Consider the following 13,155-nt stretch of genomic DNA (forward strand, 5'->3'; position numbering starts at 1 on the left):
ACAAGCTTGAAGATGTTGCTAGGAATTAGTTGGTTTTTGTTCTTCGTTTATGTGTGTTTTTATTGATTAGCTGTTAACATTGTCTTTGTAGTATGGGATAATATAATATCTTGTTGTTGTTATTTAAGTTTATGTTAAATTTTAGAGCTTCTTGTTTTATCTATTTACTTTAAATTTGTGTTCCACATTATCAGTCATGTTGCAGCCATGATGAAACTGAGAATGTTGAGTTAGGGAACGATGAAATTGAGAAAGTGCAGTTTGACCAAGACAAAAGTCAAATGGAAGACAGGGAATATCAATTGGGTGAAGATGAGTTGATGGCTTATTTAGTGCAAAAAGATGACTTATTTAGACCAAGTGAAGAACATGAAATGGATCCTGGTGATGATTATGACCCTAAGGTTGTGAAAGCAGCTTTCAAGTACACCAGTGAGCCGGAAGAAGTTTACTTTCATGATCCATTCGAAGACGATCCAGTGTGGGACTCTGACTGGTCAAATGATGATTGTCATTGGAAGTAACATTGTAGTTGGTTTCTAGTATTGTTTTCATTTGAATTGTACTTTAATTTGACATGATTAAATCTATTGTAATGTTTGCATTATTTGCCTACATGCTACTAGTTTTAAAAGCATTAAACAAAATACTGTCAAAATAGCATACAAACCATCATGTCCCAAATCAAACATAGCATACAAACCATCATGTCCCAAATCAAACACACATGCTACAAGTCTTAAATTGTTTCAAACACAAACCATGACATGGTACCAGAAAGTTCAAAACAATAGTCTTAAACACACACCATCAATCTAACTCAAACACAACTTTATGGTTGACATCATTATTGTTGAATTGGTGCCCTGCAAGTTCTGATGTTGTGTCCGTAACCTCCACATCTTCCACAACTTTTTTCATGCCCCAACCTGGTAAGTCTTCCTCCTGCAGAAAACACTTCCTGAACCTCTTCAATCTTCCTCTTCCTCTTCTTGCTACTGCCAATTTCTTCTTCTCACCTAGTGTCTTCTTCCTGCTCTTCTTCGGTCTGCCAATCTGAGTATGATGTTTAGGAGGAGTTATTATTGTTGGGCAATTTGAGGGTGTCCACATATCAGGGCCTGGTATAGGCCTGATTTGGTGATTATACACCTTCTTCCAAGTGTCTAACCAGTAAGCTTCATCAACCCACTTCTCCAATGGACCGACATACATGTTGTTTTCTATCATGTTATATAGGGCTGCCACAACATGTTTGCATGGCATACCTGTCAAGTCCCATCTCCTGCATGTGCAAGTTCTATCCCCCACATTCACCACACATTGGCTTCTCAAACTTTTAACCTATGAACATATTTGCATATTAACAAAAGATTGATTGTAATATCATAGTCATGCAAATTTTCATACCTGGTAAGTCACATCATCAACCATCATAACCGTCAATTTGCTTGCTCTGTTTGGATTTCATCCCATGCTTTTGTTGCTTGCGGTGTTAATGGGCCCCTTGCAGTGGCTTGCATCTTCTTCACAGTCACAATCCTCATGGTCAAATACTCTCTAATATACTCCAAGCATGTAATGATCAGCTTGTCTCTTGCTCCAACAAGTTGCTTGTTGAAAGATTCACAAAGGTTGTTCAGCAACATATCACTTTTTGTCCTTCCTAAAAAATTTGATCTTGACCATCTAGCTGCCGGGATCTCACTAAGCCAGAGAAACATATCAAGATTTGTTTTCTTAATCTCCTCCATTGCCATGTTGAAGTAGGGGACAGAAGTGGCCGATGCTGCCCTATAAAACAAGCCTTTATACAAATCTCCCCTCCAGGTTTGCCTCAAGTTCTCATGGATGTGTCTACAATAAAACCAATGCTCTGCCCTAGGGAAAACACTCTCAACTGCTTGAATAAGTCCCTACAACAGTCAAATCACCATAATTAGTGTACATGAGTTAGCCTATTACAAATATATCCTACGTGTACATACCTTTTGTCGGTCACTTATGAAAGTAAAATTGGCATCATCAGGCAAGTTAAGATCATCTCCAAGGAGATCTAAGAACCATTTCAATGAGTATGTGCATTCGGCTTCCACTATTGCAAAGGCAACATGATACAAGCAATTGTTACCGCCCGTCCCGACAGCAGTTGTCACACCCTCAAAATCCACTAACGGAGTTTTACCGTCAGAGGGTGTGAACTAACAGGATCGGAATCATTAGTTTTAATCAAACATCATAAGTAAAGTTTTCAAACCATAGAACATTTAAGTGTAAATAAGTGCGGAAGCGTAAAATCATAAACCAAGTGTTGCGTCACGCAGGACGACTTAAAACCCAATTAATAACAGTTTAGAAACGAGTTTGCAAAATCGATAGAGTTCAATGTAATGCATGTTCCTATACCGCGCGCCCGCCTCGGCTACCTGAGAATAACATACTAAAAGTGTCAACACGGGGTTGGTGAGTTCACAAGTTTATATAAATAAAGCGTTTGCGTTTGCGTTTGCGTTTACGTTTTGCATTTGCGTTGCCAGATAATGTTAAATCAATTATATATCTATAGGTAGCTAGCCTATAAAACAAGTATTACTAAGTGTTCGACACCGAAGCTGACTGTTTATCAATTGCCTTGCCACCATGTCTATCCCGACCATGGAAAATGTGTTAGCCAAGATTACACCCGCTCGACCTCCAGTCGAGTTTAGCGTTGGGTGGGGTTTGTCAAACCCAGTAGTACTACTCAACAATGACTCGCTATTATACAAATACTAAACGGTTCGATGTTATGAAGGACTTTAGTTTTTTCGTTTGCCACTTAGCCTTTACAAGTGATATATAACTAAATAACAAAATCTAAAGCGTTTTGGTGTATGTATTCTCCCCCAAGTAAAAGCGTTTAAAAGAGTAAAAGGGGTACGTGAAACTCACTGTTTGCGAAGAATTCAAAAACAAGTCAACCAAGAGATGCGCGTCACAGAAAATCCTCACTAGCGTTCTAAAACAAGAATGAGATTTTCTAAGTGTTGGAACTATTATTGAGTCTCTAGACTCGGCACATAATACCTATGCATAAGATACGTTTCGTGTTTCGTTTGTGAATTGTGTGTGACTCAACAAACACATTGGTGATACGTTACATGTGTGAACAACTTCTTACGCGTCAAGTATTAATATTGTACATTACTAGCAATCATTCCCCACAAGGGCAATTTAGTCAAAAACATAGCAATTACTAGCAACAAGCACGTTTCATGTATTTTCATATAGTTCAGCAGCTAGTTCTATCAAGACAGATTTCTACTTGAAAGATTACTCTATTCAACAGATCATAACATATCAATTAATTCACCAAAAATCGTCACAAAAGAACACATGAGTTAGGTTTCCAGAACTATTTTTATTGTATTTTTATTCCACATAGATTTCTCACAATGATCAAAACATTACAGTAAACTCACAGCAGTCAAAATCATGCGCAACAGAATGGTATTTGTTATTCCCGTTAACTGGTAATTCCAATTCTTTCAAGACCAATTGGGTTAGGTTCTTAACTCAACATGTTAACTTCCAGAAGTGGAACCAACCCATTTGGTTTTGTGGTTTATGAGATATGATAATTACAAAACAGCCTAACAGCAGGTCTCACAATTCAGACTTGCACTTCAGTTTTTGTAAAATAATAAAAGTTAACTTTTACCCGTTCAAAAATTACAAACTTGGACTTTATAAAAACTAGACTCAACCTAGTACACTTTAGTGTTAACAATCTCGACCAATTACCAAATTAACATTCAGTTACAGTTGTCTAAACATAACTTACAATCTGTCCAGTACCAGTTTTGACTTTTAATCACATTTAAATCGTTTGAGCAACCAAAACACCTCCAAATCAGGCGTGGTTAGGTTTTCTGAAAACTAGACTCAGAGAACTACCTTTTAGACTCATAATTAATCCAGTTTGGTTTTATATTTAGTAAGTTACACTTCGTTCAAGTTTAACTATCTCTGCTGTCAAAATTCAGCAAGCACACAGAAACATCTAGCATGCATCCTAAGCATACGACATATCCCCTAACATACAATAAACATAATTATCCATAGAAATCAGTAGTAAACCCTCTAGGGTTTACGAACAATCAATGATCTAAAAATCTTTCACCGTTCAAAATCACACATGATCATTTAAATCAATAACTGAAACATAATCAAGCATCATCTAATCCATACAAAGCATAAGAACACTTAACACATGATATTCAAGAATTAGGGTTTCATATTTATACCTTAAAAACGCATAAACAACCAAGAGGAAGGTGAGAGATGACTAGAAACAAGTGCGGGATGCTCCGATTATGAAAAACAAGGTCAAAACGGAGGTGATATGGTGTTGGTGATGGCTGCCGTCGCAAGGGGGCGGATGAGGGGGGGGGGGGGGCGATCGGGTTGTAGGGAGAGGGAGGGAATTAGGGTTTTGTTAATATTATTTAATAATAATGATATTACACAAAGGCCACTCAACTTTTAAATATTACTTTTCTAGCATAAAGTAACTTGTTTGCATCTTGAGTTAATGTTCTACACAATATTATCAAATATCACATAAGCCTAACACATAATTATCAATAATTATTGTTTAGATGTTTGTCGTTTATTCACCAATGGTTTGGGTCAACTCGTTTGCGTTTCGGTGAAATCTCGAAAGACTACATGTGTAGTGATTGTCAAGCGTTATTTAAAACCCTAGTTTAAATGTAATGAGATGTGCGTTATAGATCAAGTGATCTTAAGTTTGAATTGACGGAGTTTGGATTAACGGAATTGACCTGAAATTGACGAGTGTCACATCATTCCCATGTTGAAAGAATTTTCGTCCCGAAAATTTGAGTTAAGTCGCGATGGGTGTCTGAAAAAGCAAGAAAAAAAATTTTCAGTTTGTCATATCATCCCCTTGTAGAAAGAAATTTAATCCCGAAATTTAATTCATACCTCTGGTGATTCTAGACGGTTTGAAAGCTTTCGCGTTTTTCAGTGTGTGGTCAACCATTCAAAAAGGTGAGGATACTTTTTCATCATTTGATCCTCGCGTTCCCACGTGAACTCCAGTCCACGTCTTGAGTTCCAACGAAACTTAACGATTGGAATTTTGCTGTGCTTGAGTGTTTTGGTTTCCCAATCCAAAACTTCAACTGGTTCTTCGATAAAGCGTAGCTGTTCATCAACTTGCAACTCGTCCAAAGGGACTGCTTGGGTTTCATCGGATAGACATTTCTTCAAATTGGATACGTGGAATACATTGTGTACGCTACTGAGTTCCGTTGGTAGTTCCAGTCGGTACGCCACCGGACCAATGCGCTCAGTTATCCGGTAAGAGCCAACGTATCGTGGATTGAGTTTGTTTCGCTTTCCGAAGCGAACCACACCTATCCAAGGTGAGACTTTGAGTAATACTTGGTCGTTTACTTGAAATTCAAGAGGCTTTCGGCGCTTGTCGACGTAACTCTTTTGGCGATCTCGTGCTGCTGCCATGCGGTTTCGGATTTGAACAATCTTTTCAGAGGTTTCAAATACTAGTTCTGGACCAGTGATTTGGCTATCACCCACCTCTGCCCAGCAGAGAAGTGATCGACACTTCCGTCCGTAAAACGCTTCAAACGGCGCTGCTTTAATGCTTGCGTGGTAGCTGTTATTATACGAAAACTCTACCAAAGGCAAGTGAGGTTCCCAACTTTTTCCGAAATCCAACACGCATGCACGCAACATGTCCTCAAAGGTCTGAATGGTGCGCTCACTTTGCCCATCCGTCTGAGGATGGTATGCTGTGCTCATATTAACGGGTGCCTAGTGCACTCTGTATTGACTTCCAAAAGTGCGAAGTGAAACGGGAATCTCGATCAGATATGATTGAGACAGGCACTCCGTGTCTAGACACTACTTCTTTTATGTAGATGCGAGTCAGTCTTTCCCTCTTGTCTGATTCCTTTATTGCTAAGAAGTGTGCCGACTTAGTCAACCGGTCAACGATCACCCAGATGGTATCGCATCCCGTCGGTGTTTTGGGTAATCCCGTGATGAAATCCATGGAAATGTGCTCCCATTTCCACGTTGGAAGTTCCGGTTGTTGTAGCCGACTAGATGGTTTCTGATATTCTATTTTGACTCTTGCACAAGTCAAGCACTTGCTCACGTAGGTGACAATGTCGGCTTTCATGTTTGGCCACCAGTAAAGTGCCTTTAGGTCATGGTACATTTTATCCGAGCCAGGGTGGATGGAATATCGGGACTTGTGTGCTTCGTCCATCACTAGAGTTCTCAACTCTCCGTATTGAGGGACCCAAATCCGGTTTTCCAAATATCGGACCCCGTCCGATTTGGTTTCAAGTTGCTTGTTCATGCCCCGCATAAGTTCTGATGGGAGATTATCGTCATTCAAGGCTTCGAGTTGCGCATCGCGAATCTGATCGGGTAAGTTGGCGTGAATCGTGAGTTGTAATGCTCGCACTCGTCTAGGTTTATCGGTTTCTTTCCTGCTGAAAGCATCGGCCACTACATTGGCCTTGCCAGGGTGGTACTTGATGGCACAATCATAATCCTTAAGCAGCTCGACCCAACGATGCTGTCGCATGTTCAGCTCCTTCTGATCGTAGATATGTTGGAGACTCTTGTGGTCGGTGTAAATGGTAAACTTGGTACCATACAAGTAATGCCTCCATATCTTAAGAGCAAACACCACAGCTCCGAGTTCCAAGTCATGGGTCGTGTAGTTCTTCTCGTGAATCCGTAGTTGTCGAGAGGCATAGGCTATAACCTTCTCGAGTTGCATCAGCACGCAACCAAGACCTTGTATCGATGCGTCACAATGTACCTCAAAATTTTCTATTCCCTCGGGAAGGGCTAGGATATGGGCGCTACAGAGTTTGGTTTTCAGCAGTTGGAAGGCAGATTCCTGCGCGTCACCCCAATTGTACTTAGTACCCTTGTGAGTCAAAGCGGTGAGGGGTTGAGCAATCTTTGAAAATCCTTCTATGAAACGTCGATAGTAGCCAGCCAGTCCTAGGAATTGTCGCACCTCAGTCGGAGTCTTAGGTGCTTCCCAGTTTTTGATGGCCTCTACCTTGCCGGGATCGACATGGATACCATTCTCATTGATCACATGTCCTAAGAAGTGAACCTCGCGAAGCCAAAATTCGCATTTCGAGAGTTTAGCGTACAATTGTTCATTCTTCAGCAATTCCAGGATTAACCTCAAGTGTTCTTCGTGGTCGGTCTTGTCCTTGGAGTAGACGAGGATATCATCAATAAAAACAATCACAAACTTGTCGAGGTACGCCTTGCATACTCGATTCATGAGATCCATAAATACGGCTGGTGCGTTGGTTAAGCCAAAAGGCATAACCAAAAACTCGTAGTGACAGTACCGAGTTCTGAAAGCCATCTTTGAAATGTCTTCTTCGCGCACTCTTAATTGATGGTAACCAGATCTCAGATCGATCTTCGAGTAGTAACTCGATCCTTGGAGTTGGTCGAACAGATCATCAATTCGGGGTAAGGGACAACGGTTCTTGATCGTCACCTTGTTCAGCTCTCAGTAGTCGATGCACATGCGGAAAGTCCCGTCCTTCTTTCGGACAAATAAGACAGGGGCTCCCCATGGTGATGAGCTAGGTTGGATAAAACCTTTATCCAACAAATCTTGCAATTGAGTAGACAACTCCTGAAGCTCTGCCGGTGCGAGCCGATACGGGGTTCGTGCTATGGGTGCTGCACCGGGGGTCAATTCGATTTGAAACTCGACTTGTCGAATAGGTGGGAGTCCAGGCAAATCCTCCGGGAAGACTTCCGGAAAATCTCGCACAATCGGTATGTCTTCGATTCGCTTCTCCTCCGCGGGTTTCTCGACAATATGGGCTAAAATTGCTGGTTGACACTTTCGTAGATATTTCTGCGCCTTCATGAGGGTGATAACACTTGTAGTCATGTCGCTCTTCTCGCCATGTATCGAAATGATTTCGCCGGAAGGGGTAGTGATGTGGACTATCTTGTCATGACAATTGTTACCGCCTGTCCCGACAGCGGTTGTCACACCCTCAAAATCCACTAACGGAGTTTTACCGTCAGAGGGTGTGAACTAACAGAATCAGAATCATTAGTTATAATCAAACATCATAAGTAAAGTTTTCAAACCATAGAACATTTAAGTGTAAATAAGTTCGGAAGCGTAAAATCATAAACCAAGTGTTGCGTCACGCAGGACGACTTAAAACCCAATTAACAACAGTTTAAAAATGAGTTTGCAAAATCGATAGAGTTCAATGTAATGCATGTTCCTATACCGCGCGCCCGCCTCGGCTACCTGAGAATAACATACTAAAAGTGTCAACACGGGGTTGGTGAGTTCACAAGTTTATATAAATAAAGCGTTTGCGTTTGCGTTTGCGTTTACGTTTTGCGTTTGCGTTGCCAGATAATGTTAAATCAATTATATATCTATAGGTAGCTAGCCTATAAAACAAGTATTACTAAGTGTTCGACACCGAAGCTGACTGTTTATCAATTGCCTTGCCACCATGTCTATCCCGACCATGGAAAATGTGTTAGCCAAGATTACACCCACTCGACCTCCAGTCGAGTTTAGCGTTGGGTGGAGTTTGTCAAACCCAGTAGTACTACTCAACAATGACTCGCTATTATACAAATACTAAACGGTTCGATGTTATGAAGGACTTTAGTTGTTTCGTTTGCCACTTAGCCTTTACAAGTGATATATAACTAAATAACAAAATCTAAAGCGTTTTGGTGTATGTATTCTCCCCCAAGTAAAAGCGTTTAAAAGAGTAAAAGGGGTACGTGAAACTCACTGTTTGCGAAGAATTCAAAAACAAGTCAACCAAGAGATGCGCGTCACAGAAAATCCTCACTAGCGTTCTAAAACAAGAATGAGATTTTCTAAGTGTTGGAACTATTATTGAGTCTCTAGACTCGGCACATAATACCTATGCATAAGATACGTTTCGTGTTTCGTTTGTGAATTGTGTGTGACTCAACAAACACATTGGTGATACGTTACATGTGTGAACAACTTCTTACGCGTCAAGTATTAATATTGTACATTACTAGCAATCATTCCCCACAAGGGCAATTTAGTCAAAAACATAGCAATTATCTAGCAACAAGCACGTTTCATGTATTTTCATATAGTTCAGCAGCTAGTTCTATCAAGACACATTTCTACTTGAAAGATTACTCTATTCAACAGATCATAACATATCAATTAATTCACCAAAAATCGTCACAAAAGAACACATGAGTTAGGTTTCCAGAACTATTTTTATTGTATTTTTATTCCACATAGATTTCTCACAATGATCAAAACATTACAGTAAACTCACAGAAGTCAAAATCATGCGCAACAGAATGGTATTTGTTATTCCCGTTAACTGGTAATTCTAATTATTGCAAGACCAATAGGGTTAGGTTCTTAACTCAACATGTTAACTTCCAGAAGTGGAACCAACCCATTTGGTCTTGTAGTTTATGAGATATGATAATTACAAAACAGCCTAACAGCAGGTCTCACAATTCAGACTTGCACTTCAGTTTTGTAAAATAATAAAAGTTAACTTTTACCCGTCCAAAAATTACAAACTTGGACTATATAAAAACTAGACTCAACCTAGTACACTGTAGTGTTAACAATCTCGACCAATTACCAAATTAACATTCAGTTACAGTTGTCTAAACATAACTTACAATCTGTCCAGTACCAGTTTTGACCTTTAATCACATTTAAATCGTTTGAGCAACCAAAACACCTCCAAATCAGGCGTGGTTGGGTTTTCTAAAAACTAGACTCAGAGCACTACCTTTTAGACTCATAATTAATCCAGTTTGGTTTTATATTTAATAAGTTACACCTCGTTCAAGTTTAACTATCTCTGCTGTCAAAATTCAGCAAGCACACACAAACATCTAGCATGCATTCTAAGCATACGACATGTCCCCAAACATACAATAAACATAATTATCCATAGAAATCAATAGTAAACCCTCTAGGGTTTACGAACAATCAATGATCTAAAAATCTTTCACCGTTCAAAATCACACATGATCATTTAAATCAATAACTGAAACATAATCAAGCATCATCTAATCCATACAAAGCATAAGAACACTTAACACATGATATTCAAGAATTAGGGTTTCATATTTATATCTTAAAAACGCATAAACAACCAAGAGGAAGGCGAGAGATGACTAGAAACAAGTGCGGGATGCTCCGATTATGAAAAACAAGGTCAAAACGGAGGTGATATGGTGTTGGTGATGGCTGCCGTCGCAAGGGGGCGGGTGAGGGGGGGGGGGAGATCGGGTTGTAGGGAGAGGGAGGGAGTTAGGGTTTTGTTAATATTATTTAATAATAATGATATTACACAAAGGCCCCTCAACTTTTAAATATTACTTTTCTAGCATAAAGTAACTTGTTTGCATCTGGAGTTAATGTTCTACACAATATTATCAAATATCACATAAGCCTAACACATAATTATCAATAATTATTGTTTGGATGTTTGTCGTTAATTCACCAATGGTTTGCGTCAACTCGTTTGCGTTTCGGTGCAATCCCGAAAGACTACATGTGTAGTGATTGTCAAGCGTCATTTAAAACCCTAGTTATGAGATGTGCGTTATAGATCAGGTGATCTTAAGTTTGAATTGACGGAGTTTGGATTAACGGAGTTAACCTGAAATTGACGAGTGTCATAGCAGTCAAAATCTGTCCGGGGTATTTCCCTTTCATAAAACAACCATCCAACCCAAGAAGTTCTCTACCAGGCAATTTAAATCCTTTAACCAAAGCAGCATAACAAACATATATATCCTTCTAAATTGCCTTGTTTTAAGGTTAGGGTTAGCACATGGTTCAACATCTAATTTAATGGTACTACCTGGGTTTGCTTTAAGAAGCTCATCAATATAGGATCTGAGGTGGGTGTATTGTTTGGTGTGGTCACCATCCTTCCTTTGCAAAGCTGTTGTCTTTGCTCTTCTCATTTTCGATTCAGAAAGTTGTACTTGATGCATCTGCTGGAATTTGGCCTTCAATTCCTTGGCAGATAAGTTGGGGGTGGTTTGTAGCTCAACCTCAATCTCTTTGGCAATAGTAGACATTGTGTACAAACCAATTGTTCTACTTATGAGGCAGTCGTGTTTTCTAGGAATGGCCTTCACACGCCAATTATCCTCAACAGATTGTCTTGAGATGTGCAGCGTCCAAGGGCAAGTGGGTTTCATTTCCCTTGTTTTTACCTTCAAATTTTCCTGACTTGACACATTTGACCCCTCACCAGCAACCAAATTAGGATTGGTCCCCAAACAAATCACCCTAACCTTAAAGGATCATTCTTCTTGATATACAAATCTCTTTTATCATGAATAGCATAACTCTTTACCATTTCATTCAATGTTTCCTTTAATGGTATTAACTAACCAACATAAAATGGACACTCATCATCATTATTCCTTTCCTTACCCTTGAACTTTCTTAGCATACTATTCAAGACACTCAAGCGCTCATCATCATAGCTCTCATAGGTATCCATGCAAGGATTTAAACCATCATCATCACTAATATGATCAGCTGCTGCTTCTACCACATCAAAATCTACAATAGCTTTATACAACCTCATGTCAACTTCTACATCCTCCAAGGGTGTTTGAAAGGCAGCCGTATACTCAGGATCACTTTTATCTGATCGATCACTATCATAACTGTCATCATCTTCCTCACTAGAACTATTTTTAGCACTCTCTTCATCAACACTTTCACCACCCACTTCATCAACACTTTCACCACCCACTTCATGGACACTTTCACCACTCACTTCATGGACACTTTGACCACTCACTTCATGAACACTTTCAAAACCATAACCAGGTACAAATCCAGAATCATAGACCACAATTTCAGTACCACTAGTCCTGCCATGTTCTACAAAAATCTCAACAATATGAGTACCTATACCATCACTACCTCTAATCATATCACAAACATCTTGAAAATGATAATCTTCAACCAACGGCTTTAAACCCAAGTCCAAACTAATACGCGGATGTTTGTAATGAAAACAACAAGCTGTACCACAACCATATTGTAACTTACAAAGTATTCCAAGCAACAAACTTTTACGAAATTCAGAAACTTGAACTTCATCAACGTAAGTGATCTTCCTCCCTTCGTATCCTCGCTGCCCCTCGGTAGCGAAATACCCTCCATGGAAAAGTTTTATGGTGAACGCATGTGAATAATTGTCACCTATAACAACATTCAACCCGTTAACAACAATCAAGCAAAAAAACGAAAATGTTGGGCAAACAGTAAAACCTTACCATATAGGTCGTACGGGTCACAATACTCACTGTCCGGCCTAATAGAATACAAGGTCGACATTGCGATGTGTGCAGGTGACGTCTGATTTCAACGGTGATCGGAAAAATTAGGGGTTCAATGTTCGAACGGTTGGTTTGTATTTGGGTGTTTGTGGAAAAAACCCTAAATCAGGGGTTTTATTGAATCCGGGGAGATAAATAGTGCAATGTCTAAATTACCCTTCTGGATTAACAGTCAACGACGGGTCAACTGACGGTAGGAGTCAGAGGAACCCGCCGGAGAAACATAGGGGCCCAAACTTCGCAAAATCTTTTTCAGGGGTAAACCCATAGAATGTGGATATAAACCAGGGATACAAAATGCAGATTTCTCTTTATTTTACTGACTTTTCTTTTTCTGTCTTTTTCTTTAAATACAAAGAAATTGTGTATGTATGTACACCTTCATTTGTCGTATAAAAATGTCTGGTTAATTGGGTTATCTAATAAACTAGAATTATATTTAGGATCGGGATTCGGGTTTATATTTGAAAAAAAAAAGATTCATGTTAACCCGAATAATTCGAAATATATAACAGTAATATAACTAACTAATCATTTTACGTATATTTTTATACTTTATACTTAAAAAAGTTAAAAGCATAAAATAAAATAAAATAAAGAGAATTTATATTTTCGTCCTCGTGGTTGTAACGTTGGCACACTATGCAACCATGTGGTTTCAAAACGTGTCCTTTTGAGCTTTTTTTGGGGACAATATCGTGTTTT

General features: G+C 39.3%; 1 protein-coding gene across 1 annotated transcript; it reads right to left on the reverse strand.

The window, feature by feature from the left end:
- Positions 1-1,442: 1,442 nt before the first annotated feature.
- On the reverse strand, positions 1,443-11,292 carry LOC143541575 (uncharacterized). Its single transcript, XM_077034369.1, has 3 exons — positions 10,947-11,292; positions 1,989-2,170; positions 1,443-1,916 (listed from the first exon to the last, which is right to left on the reverse strand). Exons 1-3 carry the CDS (start codon positions 11,290-11,292, stop codon positions 1,443-1,445), a joined length of 1,002 nt encoding a protein of 333 aa, XP_076890484.1.
- Between the last annotated feature and the right edge of the window lie 1,863 nt (positions 11,293-13,155).

This window comes from Bidens hawaiensis, unplaced genomic scaffold (genome assembly GCF_021521415.1).
Source record: "Bidens hawaiensis isolate Kalapana, Puna unplaced genomic scaffold, B.hawaiensis_p1.1 tig00000820_1, whole genome shotgun sequence".
Classification (NCBI taxonomy): domain Eukaryota; kingdom Viridiplantae; phylum Streptophyta; class Magnoliopsida; order Asterales; family Asteraceae; genus Bidens; species Bidens hawaiensis.